Source organism: Penicillium vulpinum (genome assembly GCF_028829585.1).
Source record: "Penicillium vulpinum strain IBT 29486 chromosome Unknown utg000001l_segment0_segment0, whole genome shotgun sequence".
Taxonomy (NCBI): domain Eukaryota; kingdom Fungi; phylum Ascomycota; class Eurotiomycetes; order Eurotiales; family Aspergillaceae; genus Penicillium; species Penicillium vulpinum.
Window position 1 is genome coordinate 6025691 of NW_026643241.1, and position 18295 is coordinate 6043985.

The 18295-nt window shown below is 49.9% G+C and overlaps 6 protein-coding genes across 6 annotated transcripts; 4 read left to right on the forward strand and 2 right to left on the reverse strand.

The window, feature by feature from the left end:
- Window positions 1–563: 563 nt before the first annotated feature.
- N7479_002158 (involucrin repeat protein) lies at window positions 564–3921 on the forward strand (the record flags this gene model as incomplete). Its single annotated transcript, XM_057249855.1, has 3 exons — window positions 564–734; window positions 800–3763; window positions 3811–3921. The coding sequence occupies 3 exons, from the start codon at window positions 564–566 to the stop codon at window positions 3919–3921; spliced, it is 3246 nt and encodes a 1081-aa protein (XP_057114287.1).
- A 225-nt stretch (window positions 3922–4146) lies between these two features.
- On the forward strand, window positions 4147–5688 carry N7479_002159 (uncharacterized protein; the record flags this gene model as incomplete). Its single annotated transcript, XM_057249856.1, has 1 exon — window positions 4147–5688. One exon carries the CDS (start codon window positions 4147–4149, stop codon window positions 5686–5688), a length of 1542 nt encoding a protein of 513 aa, XP_057114288.1.
- Window positions 5689–6142: 454 nt separating this feature from the next.
- Window positions 6143–7104, reverse strand: N7479_002160 (Glutathione S-transferase N-terminal; the record flags this gene model as incomplete). The annotated part of the gene is made up of 4 exons (XM_057249857.1): window positions 6143–6373; window positions 6446–6859; window positions 6924–7000; window positions 7056–7104. 4 exons carry the CDS (start codon window positions 7102–7104, stop codon window positions 6143–6145), a joined length of 771 nt encoding a protein of 256 aa, XP_057114289.1.
- A 686-nt stretch (window positions 7105–7790) lies between these two features.
- On the reverse strand, window positions 7791–10344 carry N7479_002161 (F-box and WD domain protein; the record flags this gene model as incomplete). Its single annotated transcript, XM_057249858.1, has 2 exons — window positions 7791–10012; window positions 10125–10344. The coding sequence occupies 2 exons, from the start codon at window positions 10342–10344 to the stop codon at window positions 7791–7793; spliced, it is 2442 nt and encodes an 813-aa protein (XP_057114290.1).
- A 1862-nt stretch (window positions 10345–12206) lies between these two features.
- On the forward strand, window positions 12207–15151 carry N7479_002162 (Rho family guanine nucleotide exchange factor CDC24; the record flags this gene model as incomplete). Its single annotated transcript, XM_057249859.1, has 4 exons — window positions 12207–13181; window positions 13241–13489; window positions 13563–13749; window positions 13809–15151. The coding sequence occupies 4 exons, from the start codon at window positions 12207–12209 to the stop codon at window positions 15149–15151; spliced, it is 2754 nt and encodes a 917-aa protein (XP_057114291.1).
- A 951-nt stretch (window positions 15152–16102) lies between these two features.
- On the forward strand, window positions 16103–17749 carry N7479_002163 (pyridoxal phosphate-dependent aminotransferase; the record flags this gene model as incomplete). Its single annotated transcript, XM_057249860.1, has 4 exons — window positions 16103–16187; window positions 16250–16725; window positions 16788–17073; window positions 17148–17749. The coding sequence occupies 4 exons, from the start codon at window positions 16103–16105 to the stop codon at window positions 17747–17749; spliced, it is 1449 nt and encodes a 482-aa protein (XP_057114292.1).
- Between the last annotated feature and the right edge of the window lie 546 nt (window positions 17750–18295).

The window sequence follows — 18295 nt, forward strand, 5'->3', positions numbered from 1 at the left end:
TGTGAGAATGGCTGATATTAATTTATATTAGGACTGTTATAGTTGTTGGATATTGTAAATTACATATGTAAGTATACATTTGAATGTATCTTTACAATATAGTGGATTCTCTAGTCTTTCTATAAACGAATCATCGAACAAAGAACGGGAAATGATTACTTGGATTCAGGGGTAGAGCTGGATATTTCTATTATTTACTCCTTACTCTGTACTCCGTACTACATCTATATGTACTACATATGTACGTGTATATATTCAAATCGAACATATCATTTGTATAGAAAATGTAGAAATTGCCGTGGCTGAACCCTAACAAGTGATGCCGATCGTGTATTTTCTCCTTCGCTCCCCGCCATCTTTTATATTAATTAGCCTCTACCTTCGCTAAATACATCGAATCCCTCTCCACAACTATTCTTCAGCAAACTCAGAGCGATCTACTACTTCCTCCCTCCCTCCCCGATCGCAAACTCCACGACCCGTCACGATGCGCGACGCCCGTTCCTGAATTTCTCCTGACTGCTCCGTATTTGAATCGGAGAGACCCAGGCCATTGAACGACCATGAATATAAGTATGCGCTCCAGCCAATCCTCCTACGGAGACCCGGGGTATCCATCGGCCATGACTGCCCCCGATGCTCCAGCTCCAGTGCCGCCGCACGGAAAGACACTTGTAGACGGGTATCGAGATGCTCTGGACCCCCAACATGAGGAGCGGCCGCGATACAATCCAGTAAGTAGAGGCACAACACGCCAATCTGGGACTCTAGCTGACCATGGTTACTTCTTTTTTGATAGCTCAACCCGGCTCACCCGCGAAGCTCGGCTCTCCTGAATGCCAACGACCCCGTGGCCATGTACCTGTTGACCGAGACCGCCATAGGGGACAGCACAAATTACGAAGTCCTATCCTTTGAAGAGGTGGAAGAGCTGAAGAAGGAAGCCACATTACTGTCCACTCGCATCCAAGGGACGAAGCGGAAACTGGCACTCGAAACGAAACTGCGTGACGCGGCACAGTCTCTCGGTAGGCTTTACAGCCCGCCCAGCCCACGGAGCAGCGGCGAATACGGTACCAATGGCGGTTCGAACCCGCGTCGGATAAGCCGGGGCATATTTGGTCGCAGTGGGGCTTCTGAGGCTCTCGACAAGAGCGACTCCGAACTTGCAGTCAGCCAGCGGCGATGTGAAGAGTTGGCGCAGGAACTCTGGAAGCTGGAGAAGAGGTCTCAGAAGATCAACCAGCGCTTACTGGAGCACACTGCGGGTGTCCTGCAGATGACACACAAGGGGCTGAAGAAGGGCACTAAGAACCCTGCTCCGAGCGAGTTGGATAGCATGTATGATGAGCACAAATTCGACGATCGCAGCCTCTACCGGACAACCGAGAATTTGGATAACTTTGGCGTGCACGGGAAAACCGAGACCAACGCGGCTGCTGTAATGAACACCGAGGCTATGCAGGTTACCGAACGACGATTGCAGGAACTTAGCGAGCGCATGCATGACATGATCATACAGTCCAACCCCGGTGAATTTATTGATCCTCCCCCGCAACTATCAGCAGGCGGAGGGCCCGTCAATCCCACCACAACAGTAGAAGCTCACCTGGCCTACATTAAGAATGGTATGAATAATATCGTCTTGCATACGGGGGACGTTCCTGCTCCCGAGGCTGCTCGGGATGTCGCACCTGAAGCCGAGGGCGCCTGGAAACATCAACTCACCAAAATCAATAACCAAGTGCAAACCATTGTTGATCGGTTTGGTTTGACCCGCTCGCCAACCTTGCCTCCGCCCCCTGATGCGTCTCACGGCGAGGGGCTGGAAGAACAACTTTCATACCTCCAGACTGGTTTAGATGGCCTGGAGAGTCGAGTGGATGGAGTACTTGAACAGAAGAGTATTCTCACCACGCAAATCCAGCAGCAACGCGAGCTCAACTCCAAGTCGGATGCCGAACGAGATGCTCATATCGGCGATCTCACCGAACAGTTGACCCACGTTCGCAGAGAACTTGAAGTATCTGAGCGTGAAGGTAACGCCAGTCGCGACGAGCTGGCACTTGTCATGGGACAGCTTAACACAATGCGCCACAACGGCTCTTCTCAGGAAGAAGCCAAAGCGGCTCTGCTTCAGACTGAGGGCGAAGTCACGCGCTTGCAAAGCATTGTTACCTCGTTGCACAGCGAAGCTGACACCAGGATTAACGAAGTCAGCGAAGCCCGGGATGCTCAAGATCAAGCGGAAGCCGAGGTTAAGCGCCTGCAACACTACATCGACGATATACAGAGAGAAAACGACACCAGAGCTGAGGAAGTCAGCGATGCACGCGACCGTGCAGAAGGTGAGATCAAGCGCCTACAGGTCGTCATTACATCATTGCAAAATGACACCGACGCTAAGAGCGAAGAGGCCAGAGAGGCCCGCGACCATGCGGAAGATGAAGTGAAGCGCTTACAGGTCATCATTGCATCGTTGCAGAACGATACTGACGCTAAAAGCGAAGAGGCCAGAGAGGCCAGAGAGGCCCACAACCATACGGAAGATGAAGTGAAACGGCTACAGTTGGTCATTGCATCGTTGCAGAACGATATCAACGCGAAGAGCGAAGAGACTCGTAGCCATGCGGAAGAGGAAGTGAAGCGCCTACAGGTGGTCATTACATCTTTGCAAAATGATACCGACGCTAAGATCGAAGACGCGATGGAAGCCCGCGACCACGCGGAAGACGAAGTCAAGCGTTTACAGGTCGCCATTGCATCGTTGCAGAATGATACCAACTCTAAAATCGAAGAGGCGATGGAAGCCCGTGACCACGCGGAAGACGAAGTCAAACGCCTACAGGTCGCCATTGAATCTTTGCAGAACGACACAGCTGTCAAGATCAAAGAGGCCATGGAGGCCCGTGATCGTGCGGAAGATGAAGTCAAGCGGCTACATATCGTCATTGAGACTTTGCAAAACGACACCGATTCTAGAGGCGAGGATATCAAGGAAGCCCGGGACCGCGCGGAGAACGAAGTCCAACGCCTACAGGACGTCATCAAAACACTGCAGAACGATAGCGATTCCAGATCAGAGGAGGTTATGGATGCTCGTGACCGCGCAGAGCAAGAGGTGGCTCAACTCGAAGCCGCAATCCAACAGATCCGGATTCAATCTGATGCCCGCATTAAGGAAGCGGATGATGAGCGTGTGCAGTCCAGCCACGACGCCACTCGCCTGCAGAATGAGATTATCGAGCTCGAAGGCGAGATTGTGCGGGTCACAACTGAACTAACAATGGCCAAGGCAGAGCTGGACGGTGCCTATGGTACCCGAGCAGAACGCGCGGCAGAGGTCTCTTCCAACCCTAGTATCCAAAGGGAGAACGATGCGCTGGTTACCCGAAACATCGAGCTCACTGAAGAACTTGCCGCTTTTAAAAGCCAGCGAGGAGGTGGTGATCTTCAACAGCGGGCGGATACTCTTGAAAGAGAACTTCGTGAGACCATCGATGACTACGAAGCCATGACGAAAGCCAGCATTGAGTTTGAGAAGGAACGCGAACGCTTCGAAAGTTTTATTGACAGTCTCCGGGATCGTTGCGAGCAACTAGAGACCCAACTGGCAGAAGAACGTATCAGCTGGATGAACCTTAGTAGTCCTACATCTGTGGGCCGCGATGGCACTTCCGAGACGACATCTACCATGGTGCTTAAGAATGAGTTTAAGAAGATGATGCGTGACACGCGCAACGAGAACATGAAGATACTGAGGGTGAGTTGTATTATACCTTCCTCTCTTTTCTAACTAACGCCTCCTAGGCCGAACAAGAAGAGCGTCGCAGAGTTGAAGGATTACTACGAGCCCTAAGAAAGGAGCACGCCCAGGTGACTGGGAGGCCAATGCCCAGCCCAGGTAGCACTCCATTATGATCATGACATCCAACATTGCTGGGTTTTGAGCGCATATTCATTGAAGAATGTACATATTCATTGTTCTCTATTTTGTATAATATTTTTTTTGGTTTGATCTTGGCAGGCACGATGAGGATTTTCGAGTAAACCACATACTCATCTTTTTCCCACCTGTTATTCTCCCGTACATAATATTTTCATCTTGACCTCATCTTGACTAGGTTCCGCTCTTTTGCCTTCAAGATGTTTGCCCGAGGAAGACTCGATCAGTCCAGTAACCTCCAGTCACAGTTTTTTTCAGCATCACAGAGCCTCCGACATGGAAAATATCCCGAGTCAGACTCCATTTCACCATACGATAGCCCAGAATCATCCGAGTCCATCCTAAGCGATGAAAGATCTATATACAATGCGATCAGAGTGACCACGCCAAATGATTCCAGCCCTCGTTTCTATGCGTCTCTCTCCCATGAGAACCCCGTTCACGAGCAAGACTTAGCGATAAACATGGCCAGGTTCGTTCCTACAAATTTACAGGATGATCATACTCCTACCAATGTGCCAGCCAGGCGGGGAAGACGACAGAGAATGGTAGGAAAGCTTGGGAATCACACGAAGCTGTTATCTGACCAGTACTGGCAAGCCACACATCGGTCGGGACCTGCTTTTTGTAGAATGACATCGATACCAGGTTCCAGTCGGTCTTTACATCGCAAGGCTGTTTCCCTTGGTGCAGACAGTAGTATGCGCAGGCCTAGATGGCCTGGGAACTTGGGACCTGCAGTAACGACCGTCCAGCCTCGATATCCACCGCCAGAAAGGACGCCTACACCCCCTGGTCTCCCTTCCTTTGGCACGTCAGAGGCTATGTGCTACTCTGCACGGTTCATGATCCCAGACAATGGTGCAGCCTTGCAGTGCGGTTCTGGTAGTGGTCAGCGTGCCAGTTCTTATGGTGATACCCTAAGAAGATTGTTTGGGTGGCCATCTTCCACATCTCATGCTGGTGGTATTTCTGTTAATGGTATAGGAAGGGCTGAGGATGGTACGGTGGTACAGGGCCGATTCCCCCATCGACAAAGTGGCCATGGAATGAGCATCGGTCGACAGCTGCATGAGCATCCTTTCCATCAACGCAGTCTTCCCATTGCCCACCACGAAGCAACAGATACAAGCCACGATCCTTATATTGAAGCTGAACACACAAAGGGTGGTCTTAATCTTGGGCCTCGCCCAAACAGGCGTGTCCAGCCTCTGTCCTCCCAGCCTAGACGACATTTTCCCTTTCCATCAAACCAGGTCCCTACTGTGGTAAATCGCCCATCGCGGCCCAGAGCCACTGCACTTCTCAGCTTGTCGCGCAATTTGGCTGGATCAGATGGTCCTGCGGATTCAGTGGAATCTTCTGTTCAAAGGACTAGGACAGCTGGAGACCATCTCCCTTCCAACCCATCGCGGTTGCATTCGGTTTTCACGATGGCTGTCCGCGGCGGTGGTGCAGATGAAGGCGCTCACGCAAGCACGCCCGTCTGTCCGGATGTTTCGTTGTGGGTGAAAGCCCATACTTGTCTCTTCTGCTGCCCGGGCAGTCACGAGGAGCCAGATGATTCGCTCGGAGCAACCAGTTCGCGGGAAACATACGTAACTGCCCAGAGCCAGATATCGCCTGCTGGATCTCAGAATGAAAGCAGTGGGCAGAACACTCGTCTCCATGGCCTCCAGGCATGGATCTCGTCTCTGTACGGTGTCATGTTTCCGACCCTTGTGAACCCTGCCGCTGTGTAATCTTTCATCAAAGTATATGCACATCCACGACCTGTTGCATTGCTACTATCATGCTTTTTCCTTTCATTTCTGAATGCTCGGTGCATGAACGTGCTTTCTAAGTGGTCTTATCATTAACTCGAACGTGTCCTAGCATCATGCTACTGTACATATATATATGTCCCTCCCTTGTCAGCTAATGCTCTACACTCGAACACGAGATGGTTCTTTTCTCCTACTCTGAAACTCGTACATGATTGTTTCCTATCCATAACAGACTATCATAGGAAACCCTCTCCAAGGCCTTCGAATATAGTTCTTCTCGCAATCACATTGATGAATGTTTTGCAGGTTCCTTCATTCTTATAGATCATAAGACTCCAGCCCATGTAAATGAAACTTCGTTTCTACTTTCACCAGGTGTTCTACATCTTTGCCTAGTGGTAGTATAGGTTAGACTTTACCCCGATCATCCTTACAACCCAGAAACCGAGAAAGACCAATCCCTCGGAAACAAACTATACTGCACATCATCCCTATCTCGGAAGATATCATCATAGTGCGCAATACAAGTCTGTGGATCTTCGGCCTGCGCATAGTACCTATCCGCGAGCGCCTTAAATACTGGATCACTCCACATCTTCGCCATCCACGCCAGGGCATCAGGGCCAGCACCATCTAGCGAAAGACCATAAGAGCGGAACCTCTATATCTCAAAGTCAGCCAAGGCTCTGATTATCTTTTCTTCTTTTTTTTTAAAGAAAGGAAAGAGACCCACCCATAGAATCGGCCAAAAGAACGCATCTGCAATACTAAATCCACCAAACAAAAACCCTTCATCAACCTCTCCTAGTACCGCAAGGCGCTCTGTCGTCGCCTTGCGCGCCGAATCCCAGATCCGGAACATGCGCGCTATTTCCGCGGCGGCGCCATCGGGGATCGGCACGTTGCCCGTGTACCTGGCGAGGAAGTTTGTGTGAAAGTTATTCCGCAGGACTGGGAAGCCGGAATGCATTTGGGCTGCCGCGCTGCGGGCTAGAGCCCGCAGAAGGCGATCTTTAGGCCAGAGGGGAAGGGTTGGGTTTGATTCAGCGAGGAATTCGCAGATAGCGAGGGAATCTGTTATTGTTGCTGAGGGGAGGGAGTGACATTGGAGGATTGGGACGAGGCCTGTTGGGGAGAAGGATTTTGTCTGTGGAGAATTTGTGAGTGGCTGTATACTTGTCTTTATGCTGAGGATAGGTGTAGGTAGGCACCTCGGAGAGCTGTATGAATTGGCGTGTATGGGGAATCTGGAAGTATTCCAGTACTGCTTCGACGCGTGCAGTCCAGCCTATATGGAGAGGGTTTGTTAGATATGGTATATGAATGATTTGCATGTTGCTTACTGGAGTAACGAGTGTATAGCCCGATGAGGTGATAATCCGGGGTGGCCATGATATCTAGAAATGTAGAAATGTACTCCGTAGTGTTTTTAGTGAAGTTCACTTGAGTGGGAAATTCCAAGTAGTTATTCCATGGAAGGATATAGTTCGTGATGAGTCACCGTAATTAGGTACTCCCATGGATCCCTGGATGTGGTGCACGGGTCCCACCTTCCCAATATGCCAATGTATACACAACATACATATAGGAACGTTACATATGTATCCATAGAAGTCATATAATTTGATGCTAGTCATAATGCTATCAAATGCCGCACCGGCGCCATGCAATGGAGATAACAATGAGATTGAAAAAAAAGATCGAAAAATGAAACTCCGAAAAAGATATGAGACCTGGATAGCCAGCACTGACTCCTAACACAGAAGTCAAAATAAGAAATACATAATTTGATAGGAAGCATGAGCCCACTGTAAAAATATGACACGACATTGAGAAGACGGGCAGAGAAAAAAGGGGACACGGGGAGGGAGAGAGAGAAAGTGGGAGAGCAAGGAGCAATGCGCCAGGCAAAGAAAACACAACGCGATCACATGGATGCTAATAATAGGAAATCGTCAAGTGAATTGAGCCGTCTTTTCAGGGGGTTCACAAATTGCGCCCAGTAAGGACGATGCAGGATATGCATTGAATTAAGACAATAACAGACGCTGGTATTAAAAGAGTATAGGCGAGAAAGATTAAAGACCCTTGAAGAATGGACTCGCTTCGATGATATCATGATCATCGCAGGCAAAATCCCACCCCACAATGCGAGGGTCCACGCTCGCACATATGAGCTTCCGTGCATCAAACTGGAGTTTGAACACTCTCGCAGCTGTCGAGGACCCTTGAGGTCTGCGTTGATGAGCATGGTGGTGATGATGGTGAGCAGGAAGTGGGTTGGGTGGCAGGGCGTTGATAACCACAGGAGGCATGACTTGTGGGTTGGCACGACCAGCGTGGGGGTTGACATTGGCATTTTGTCCAAGTGTCGCCAAAGCCTGTGCTGCTTGCAATTGCTGAGCCTGGGCCGCAATGGTGCTTCGTGCCACCTGGCTTAGGTTCGCACGAGCTGAATTGGCAATGGCATCACTGTGTCGCAGTTGGTGATCCGTTGTCCACTTGTTATCACGGTCTTTGTGCCATATTAGGATTGACTCGTCGTAGGAACCGGACACGATACGAGCCCAGCTACTACCTCCCCCACCGGGTGGGATTTTTGCTCCCAGAGCAGGCATATCGCGAGGGTCTCGTGATCCCGCAGTGTTCGGTTGGTAGCCATTGCGGCGTTGCTCCCGATGACCCATGTCGACGTCCACTCCGGCCTCTCGAGCGGCGTAGAACGCTGTTTCACATGCTCGAACTTCTTCACGCAAGGTTTCATCGGCTCCCGGAGCATCCCCAAACCCCGCTTGAAGGGTGCGAACCAGATTACTGTGAGCTCGCAGACATGCCACCTCAGCTCCCGTGGCATGATCGTAGATGCGCACAGAGTTATCATTGCTACCACTGATGATTCTTCGGCTGTCGAACTCAACACATGCGATGCCTTTCTCGTGGCCCGGCAAGGTCCTCGAGCAATCACCAGTGCGGATGTTCCAGACCTTGATCACTCGATCTCCAGATGCCGTCACGATATCATCACCATGGATCTGCATCGCGTTCACAGCAGCTCCATGTCCTTCCACGGTCATGAGCAAAGTGTAAGGTTTTAGGACTTTGTATTGATCATGCGCAATGCCAGCTTCAAGAACGCTCGGTGCAATCGCGTTCAGATCTATGATCCATCCAGGATATGTGGCACCTGAGTCATGGCAGATATGCGGATAATCCTTGCTGTTCGGCAGAAGATCTCGGCGGTTCCATACCTTCACAGTTCGGTCTTTGGAACAGGTTACAAGGTACCGATGATCGAATTTGAGATTGAGCACCGAGTCGAGATGCGCTTTGTCAATTTGATGGATCTTTTCTCCAGAGGAGAATTTCCATACGATGACGGACTTGTCGCTGCTGCCGGAGATGATGATGTCTTCCTCGGGTCGAGGATCAAATTGCAGGCAAAGTACGGACTTGCTATGTCCCACCAGCGGGGGATGCCACAGTCGTTTGGTATCCAGGTTCCAGACTCGCACAGTCTTGTCTCGGCTCCCACTGACTAGCCATCGGCCCTCAAATTGGATCGCATATACGCATTCCTTATGAGCTTCTTCCGGGTAGGATGGGTCGGGAATTTGGAAATTGGTGTATCGTCCTTGGTGCCAATTTGCTTCAAGCCGCCTGCGTTGCTTGTAGATATGAAAAAAGTTGACTTTGGCGCTTCCGTCGGTATCCCGTATGAGAAGACCCGATCGTAGAGGTGGGTACAGTGGTGAAGAAAATTGGGGGATAGTAGTTGGTAGAATGGACTCCGGGTTGTCAGCGAACGAAGGTGCAGTTTGATCGTCATCATCCGTCATGTGGTGATCACCTTCACTGTCGGCCACCGGGGGCGCAGGGCCAAACATGGTCGGTCTTTCGTTTTCATCGCTCCGTGAATCGAGCCAGGTCGACGGCACACGCTTTTTGTGTTTGGGTTCCCCGAAATCTGGTTCCGAGTGCCGTGGACGGGATTTCCGGGTCTGCGGCGACACGGCCTCAGAATGCTCCTGCTCGAATGCACGAATCGCGCTCGTGTCCATATCCCAACCTTCCTGGATGTAGCGGAATCTCCATAGGCCCGAGTCGAGGATACATTCACGCCATGATCGGGATGCAAGCGAGGCATTTAGAAGTGTCCGAGCGTCAAGGTAGGTGAAGATCTCCCATGAGACTTCCGGGGGAAGCCTGACAACTGGATCAATATGGAGGATGGGGTTAAGTCGATCAACTACTGCGGCGATACTCGAGGTTCGTAGAGACCGAAGAAGGCTGTATGCGAGTTCTGAAAGTGGGAAGCCTTCGGTTAGCAAGGGAAACCGCAAAGTGACAGCAAGAGGCTGGTGCTTCGCGCTCGTAGAAATGATCACAGAGGCAAAGAGAAAAGGATATTTTACCAGCTCTGCCGGCCTCGGACTGGGCGAGGATCCAACTTGGAAGCGCCATGACATTGTCCGGTCCCAGATCTTTGTCGGCCTGGCTTCGAGTATCGTCCGAGTAGCCTTCATCTATCTTAAAAGATGGTGACAGAGAAGGTGCGGGGGATTCGGAAATGGCAGTTGTCTGCAATTGCAGTGTGGGTGAGATTTGAGCATCAGGCAAGGGCTCGCCCTCCATTGATGCGGGTTTTTAGAAGGGTCTGCGCCGAGCTGATGAGTCGAACGCCGAGATCAATGGTGTTGCGCGATGGCTCCGAAATCCTGCAAGGAACTTTTCACAAAGAGATTATAGAAAATTAATAAATAAAGGTAGGGTCCTTTGCAAAGAGGAGGGTTGAGAAGCGGAAAGAGGTTAAGCAGATGGGTTGGCCTCGGTGCATGTCACGTCACCTTTGGACGAGACAGGGTCCACCAGATTGATAGAGCGAATTATCGCGAACTTCAGTCGCAAAGTTTAAAAGGGGGAATCTCGATTTATATGAGAAGTAGGTGGGCAAAGTAGAATTTCAATTTATATACAGAGTCATCCTCAAGAGCTTCTCCTCACTCGAAATAATAATAAACATGTTTGATTATGTAGGCGCGCGTGGAATCCATAACTAGTTAGCCCTGGAGACAAGGCTGTTCCCTCCCATGAGTCACGTGTCTATACCTAAAACAACAGGATATACGGAGTAGTTACAGACTAGTTACATACATATTAGTTAGTTATACCCTATTACAGTATCTACATATTCTCCTCTCTATTCTATATGGCTAGGACAATAGCTATGGCTAGAGGTTATACCCGGAAAAAGATTAGTCACGGTATGGACTGGATTTTTCAACGTAAGTGCTAATATAGCGATAGGTAAACACTGTTGGCACAGCTCAAATCACTACTGGCACAGCGGTCTAGCCTATTTAGGATAGATCTCTCTTATAGCAATATGTCACGACCGATAGAGAAAACTGACAAAATCCCTCTTACAGGCGCTAAAGACAGGAATAATAACGTTCCAAATCAGAAAGATTTGAACAGTAAGTATACACTATTTTCCATGTCTAGTTCAGCAGATGTAGCTTTTGTATGCGGACTCCCTACAGGAGGTACGACTGTATGTAAATCGTGTTATGCCGGGGACCCCAGCATCAGCACTCCTGCTCTCTTCTCCAACCCTCCAGCAGGGGCTGGCCCAGCCGCCCCTACCCCGGGGGCCCGGGTTGCCCAGCCCTGGAGGTGGAGGGCTGCTGACACAAGCAAAAGCCCAATTGCCCCTCTCCACATCACACCGCCCCATATAACACACGCTAAACCCTTTGAGGCAACTGAACAGACTCCTTCGGCTCACCCTCTCTCCAAGGATCCCTTCCTCTGTTCCATCAGCAGAATTCTCATCTGTTGTGCTTGCTCTTGTCGTTTCGGTTCTTAGCCTCATTTCAGTGCTGAGCCCGTCTTGTTTTGACTTCCCTTATTCTATTATTCTGCGCGCCCCCTTTTTTTTCCCCGGGACTTCGATCCTCCGCTAAGTCCTAGTGACTGGCCCTTTCGCAAAGGTGTTCCTCCGAACTCTCTTTCAACCTGATTTGACTCGCCTGCCCGGCTGCAGCGGTCATTTAAACACTCGAATACCCAGGCCTCATCGGTTGGGGCTGGCTACAGGTCGGAATATATTCCTTGAGCCCCTCCTTTTTCTCCAAGGAAGTGACGGTGCATCGTACTTGATATCCGCACTATTGGTTCAGAGAAATATACCTATATTTATTACCTATTACCTCTGATCTCAAGGGCGCTTCCCGGGATACGGATTTGAAACAACCACACGTGCGACCAAAACCGATCGTAACGCTGTTGGTCTCCGGAATTTAGAGCGAAACTCTTGTTTCACACATCCCTGCACCGCGCAGCTCACACCCACCCGGGGAACTCATGATCGTCATCTCTCCACTTCCGACGCTCGTCGATCCCTCCGAACAAATCCCTCTTGGGTCTGCTGTGCAGATTTAAATTGAGTCTGGCTGGTCTACCTCATCTATACCTGGCGCTTGAGGAAATTCGATATGATTGACTCTGCTGCACCCATGAGCGGCGCTCCGGTCGCCGAAGATAATATTATCAACCGCCGCGGCGGCGAATCGATCTACCAGAGCTGTGTCAATTTGAGGAAGCGGCTATCCGAAGTTCCCAACTTCGAGTCATATCTACAAGAGATGGATGATGATGATCGCATAAGAGGGAATACAGATCCGGTGGCTTCCTTGTGGAATTGCCTTCGAAATGGCTATCCACTGTTGAGCATTTATAATGCATCTGGTCTCGTTGAGCAACTAGAAATTGATCCTGGCAAGGTGACTGAGGCGAAGCGTCCCAAAGCGGCGACCTTCAAGTTCCTACAGGCCTGTTTACAAGAGCTGAAATTCCCACAGCAGGAGTGCTTTTTGATCACCGACCTTTACGGCGAGAGTACCACAGGGTTCATCAAAGTGATCAAAATGGTCAACCGTGTGGTGGATATCCTCGAGATACAAGGTCAATTAAAGCGATCTGAAATTACGGAAACCCCCTGCGCGAAGACCAATGTGAAACTTACGAAGCGAGAGCATATTCTCAAGGAACTTCTGGAGACAGAGCGTGACTACGTTCATCACCTGCAGAATCTCCAAGCGCTCAAGAAGGAACTGGAAGAGACAGGTGCTTTGACAGGCGATGCGAGTCATCAGATTTTCCTCAACTTAAACAACCTACTAGACTTTGCTCAACGCTTCCTGATTCGCATGGAGCAGCACTACGCCTTGCCTGAAGAAATGCAGAACTGGGGTCACCTTTTCTTCCTTCACGAAGATGGTTTCCGGCAGTATGAGCCTTTCATTGCCAACCAGATGCGTTGTGACGAAGCCTGTATGAAGGAATGGGACAAAATCAAAAATGCACCACGCCATATAGATCTACAACAAATGGTCGCTCAGCCGAAAACGCTCAATGGTTTCTTTGTGAAACCCTTTCAGCGTTTAACTCGATATCCGTTGATGCTCTTGGTAAGTTTGCCGAATGCTTATTTCAAGATCAAAGAGCTAATATGGCCGTACCTTCACAGGAGCTGCGCAAACAATTAGAAGACGAGCAACTCAAGGCCGATATCACACATGCAGTCAATTGCATCCAGAATGTATTGGACTTTGCTAACGAAGCAATCCACAAAGAACACTTGGCTGCGGCAGTAGTTGATCTATCTGAGCGCGTGGATGACTGGAAAGCATTGAAGATGGAGTCATTTGGAGATCTCCTTCGATTTGGCACTTTCCAGGTTGTCAAGGGAGACAGTGGGAAGGATAGCGAGAGAGAGGTATGTGACTTCGCTTTCTGCGTCTTACGCTTTTTGGTTCCCCGAAATGCCACATCACTAACATGGCCCTTAGTACCATATCTATCTCTTCGAGCGAATACTTCTCTGTTGCAAAGATATCAATCCCAACAAGCAAAAGTCTAAACTTATGATGCAGAAAGATAGGCCGTCTTTGAATGCAAAAGGCAAAGCTCGTCTTCAACTGAAAGGTCGAATCTACATGGCCAACGTCACAGATATCGTTTGTCTGCAAAAGCCTGGTAAGCATTACTTCTTGGATTGTTAAATTAAGAAACATGTCTCTAATCGATTTCAACAGGACTTTACCGTATTCAGATTTTCTGGAAAGGAGATCCTGGTGTCGTCGACAATTTCATTATCCGATATGTAAACGAAGACACGATGCGGAATTGGTATAAGGACATTGACACCCAACGGGCGATCCAAGCGGAGCGACGCACTTTGCGCAATACTGGTACATCTGACAGCGAGTTCACATACATGGAGGGCATGGCGCATATGCCTAACCCTTATCAACAAGAGTATGACACCGATGATGCCAACAACAAAGATCCATATCATTCTGAATTCCCCATGAGCCGAAATGCATCCAGCACTAGTTTGAGAACACGGTCTGCCACCGGTGGCAGCGCCAACAGCCGACCGCGCTACACGGGAACTGATCCATCTCTCTCGGTGCACACTCAGTTCTCTGGCAACGGAAACATGTCCCCTAGTGACCGAAACATGAGCTCCTACTTTTCCCCCACAACAGAGACTCCTTCCACGAGATCAAGTTCTCAATCCGCGGGATTTTCCTTCAGTCGTCAGAATACAAATTCCACCACTCCATCAACGGTCTGGAATGAGGATTCCCTTCGCTACACAGCACCAGCGTTGTCTCGTGTAACATCGCGAGAAGGATCAACCTCTGGCGGATATTTCCCGCCTCAGCCTAATGGGAGAGCTGCTCAGCGTCCGTCATTGCCTCCACTCTCAGGCCCGCAGGCTCACTCCACAAATGGCATGACCCAGCGGATGCGGTCGGCTAGTAGTCCTGATATTCACCATCACAATAACAATCCTGAGTCACGGCGTTATATGGGAGTGCACACTATGCAAACAGTCGACAATGTTCCGGTGCCGCCGATTCCTGCGCACATGGCCAACATGAAAGCCCCTGTCAGCCGCAGCCAGAACGGTTCGCCCACCAACACTCAGCTCCCCATTCGTACCCAGCCTCCACTCCACACTACGCATTTCAATGAGCCGGAATATAATGATACCCGAAATTCTGGGCAAATATCGGATCATGCCACATCGCCCCTAACCCAAGAGCCAGAGGAAGGAGACTACATGCCGACTCAACTCAAGGCGAAGGTGAATTTTAATGAAAACTATGTCACGCTAGTGATTGCGACCAACATTTTGTTCCGTTCATTGACGGACCGCGTGGATGCCAAACTCGCTCGGTTCACCGATCGATCTATCGGGAACAAAACCGTTCGACTGCGCTACCGCGATGAAGATGGTGATTTTGTCACGATCGATAACGATGAGGCGGTCCAGCTTGCTTTCATGGAATGGCGGGAACAACATCGTGATATGCTCGCCAAGGGCTTGGTAGGAGAAATTGTACTCTACTGCCAGGTGGTCGATTAGATCTCTTTTTTTTTGTTTGCTTTCCTACTCTTGACTTTACCTCCTTGATTCCCCCGCGAGGATCCCATTGATCCCGTCAATCTCCGTCTTTTCAACCCTTTGCATCGCCTGTGGCGCTCTCCTATCCTGACCCTTGTTCCAACTGGATTGGCTTGAAACTGCTTGAGCAGCCGTTCTCGGGGGATATACTTCTTTCTATCCCTCCTTCTTCTTTGTGACTTTCAGTGAGCCATGCCGTGGCAGATATGTAGATGGACTGTGGCGTCTTGGCGCAAGCATCGAATGATTTGCGGCATGATTGATGTCCTAGTGACGAGGTGAAGGGATTGTCGAAAGACGTCCATTGTTTTGAATTTGCGTTCCCATTTCGCCAATATCTCTTTGCTGATCTACTAGTATCTCAATGCCTACGAACGTACGAAGCTTCTATATGATGTATATGCCTATTGTTTTGGGGTTTTTGGTGCATGGAGTTATACAAAAGACCTTTCCTATATAATATTCGTATCCACTTGCCTATCTGATCGGGATGCCGGGGCAATCGGAGCCGATATTTCTTGGCAGGGCCAGATTTGCCAGAGTTTATAGCACAGCTCTATAGCTCTATAGCTCTCAATAACTACATATCTTGTACGTGCAACTATACATATTAGTAGATCATACGATAAATCTACCAAAATCCATATGGAAAATACCTCAAAACTATGCGTTATTAATGTCGCGGATCATCTGGTCCTGGTGTCCGAGGGAATTATAAAAAGAGCACAGTCGGTGATTTCGTCGAATCGTCGCCCAGTATTTGCTGGCAGGCGTCATCGTTTTTATTAAACAGCGGCTCGGTGTAAAAGTTGTTTTTCTTTTTCTTTGCCCACTCCCACTTTCTCATCTCTTGTTTTTTCCTTTTTCATAGAAAGGGGGCATAGTTTTTATACACCAGAAAAGCCGCCAAGAATGTCGTTCTCCGGCCGCCGCCTGAGCATTCTACGCCCTTCTGATAACCGTCGTTTTTCTGTTAGTAAGAATCTGTCAGAAAATGGTTCGTGCATATACATTCAAACAGCAAGTCAATATCACATTTCTGACATTGATAATCCTTAGAAAACAAGTCAGAAACCCATCGCCAGTTTCGAGCCGCTCACGAAGGTCACCGTCCCCACGCTGGTCTCGACGCTTCTCGTGCCTCCACCGGTGTCGTCTGGTGCACAGAGCGAGCATGTGAACATGGCTACGCCGAGGATCCCACTGGCTGGGCCAACCTAGGCCAGGGAGCCCCTGAGGCCGACGACGAGATCGAGGGAAGCTTCCCTCGCCCGACTTCCATTCCCATCACCTCAGCTGCTCGAGAATACGGCCCGACCGCCGGTATTAAGCCATTGCGCGCCGCCGTCGCTCGTCTGTACAACGACCACTATCGCCAGGGCAAGGAGAGCCAGTACACCTGGGAAAATGTTTGCATTGTTCCCGGTGGCCGCGCCGGCCTGATTCGCATTGCTGCCATCCTGGGCAACTCATACCTGTCATTCCCCATCCCCGATTACTCTGCGTACTCGGAGATGTTGACTCTGTTCAAGAACGTGCGTTATCAGAAAAGCTTCGTTGAGCTAGGATGTGTTACCATTTACTAACCTTCCTGCAGATTGCTCCCATCCCTCTCCCCCTCTCAAAAGATGACCACTACCGCATCCACCCCAACAAGATCGCAGAGGAAATCGCCCGTGGCACCCAGGTTCTGTTGACCTCCAACCCCCGTAACCCCACAGGTCACTTCATGCCGCGAGAGGAGCTGGTGGAAATCCAGGACCTCTGCCGTGACCGCGCGACTCTCATTCTGGATGAGTTCTACGGCGGGTACAACTACACAACTGGCTGCGACGGATCGACGATCAGTGGTGCTGCGAACGTCATTGATGTCAACAAGGATGGTAAGATATCTGCCCCCCCCCCCCCCCCCCCCCGAACAGAGTTATGTACATGACCAAGCTAAACCGAACCACAGATGTCCTCCTAATCGACGGACTCACGAAGCGCTTCCGCCTGCCCGGCTGGCGAATTGCGTGGGTGGTCGGTCCAAAGGAATTCGTCGACGCCCTCGGCTCTGCGGGTTCGTACCTCGACGGTGGCGCAAACGTGCCGTTCCAAGAAGCTGCGATCCCGATGCTGGAACCCGACTTAGTGCGTACTGAGATGAAGGCGCTGCAGAGCCACTTTATGGAGAAGCGTGACTACGTCCTGAAGCGCCTGTATGATATTGGCTTCCGTGTCCAGGACATCCCCGGGGCGACCTTCTATATCTGGCTCGATCTGACTTCGCTCGACCCGCCCCTGCCCCCGCAGGCTAATATCTCTGACGGCCTGAACTTCTTCAATGCCCTGTTGAGTGAGAAGGTCATTGTTGTTCCTGGTATCTTCTTTGACTTAAACCCGGCAAAGCGTCGTGATCTCTTTGACAGCCCATGTCACCACTTCGTCCGTCTGAGCTACGGGCCTAAGATGGATGTGTTGAAGATGGGTCTTGATGGCATTGAGCGTGTTGTCAACCGTGCGCGTGAGGCGGGCCTGGCAAAGTGGGAGGATGAGGTTGCCGTTTCGGATGATTAGGCTTTTCGGTTTTGATACTTGGGACATTTTGTCTGATCTAGAGTTGGGCTGTTGCCAGGCTATTCCTGGTCAGCATCTTGGCTGAGACGTAATGTAATACATAGCATGATCGCATTTTTTTTAATATATATATATATATATATATATATATATCGTTTATTTGGCTTCTAGACTCGTATCCGAGAAGAGGCGTTTTATAGATGCAGAAAGGATTATAGATGACCACCTAGATTCGACTATTCTATGTGCTTACCTCCAACCAGCGTCTTGCCTTGATCCAATAACCATACATAACATGACGGAACACGAGGTCACCGTTGCATATGTACCTGCATGAAGTACTGATATCACCCAACTACATGCTCATGTGCTCAAAGCAGCCATCAGCCGGGAAGAGGGGTGGCCAATATCACAACATCCAATCTCCTCCCACCCAGCCTCGGCCAAAATACCATTCGCCATGTGCCCATCTCGCCGACATCCTGATTAACTACGGAGAGAGAGCCCTAGAAGTGAAGTACATAGTACATTAGCCCAATCGCCCCC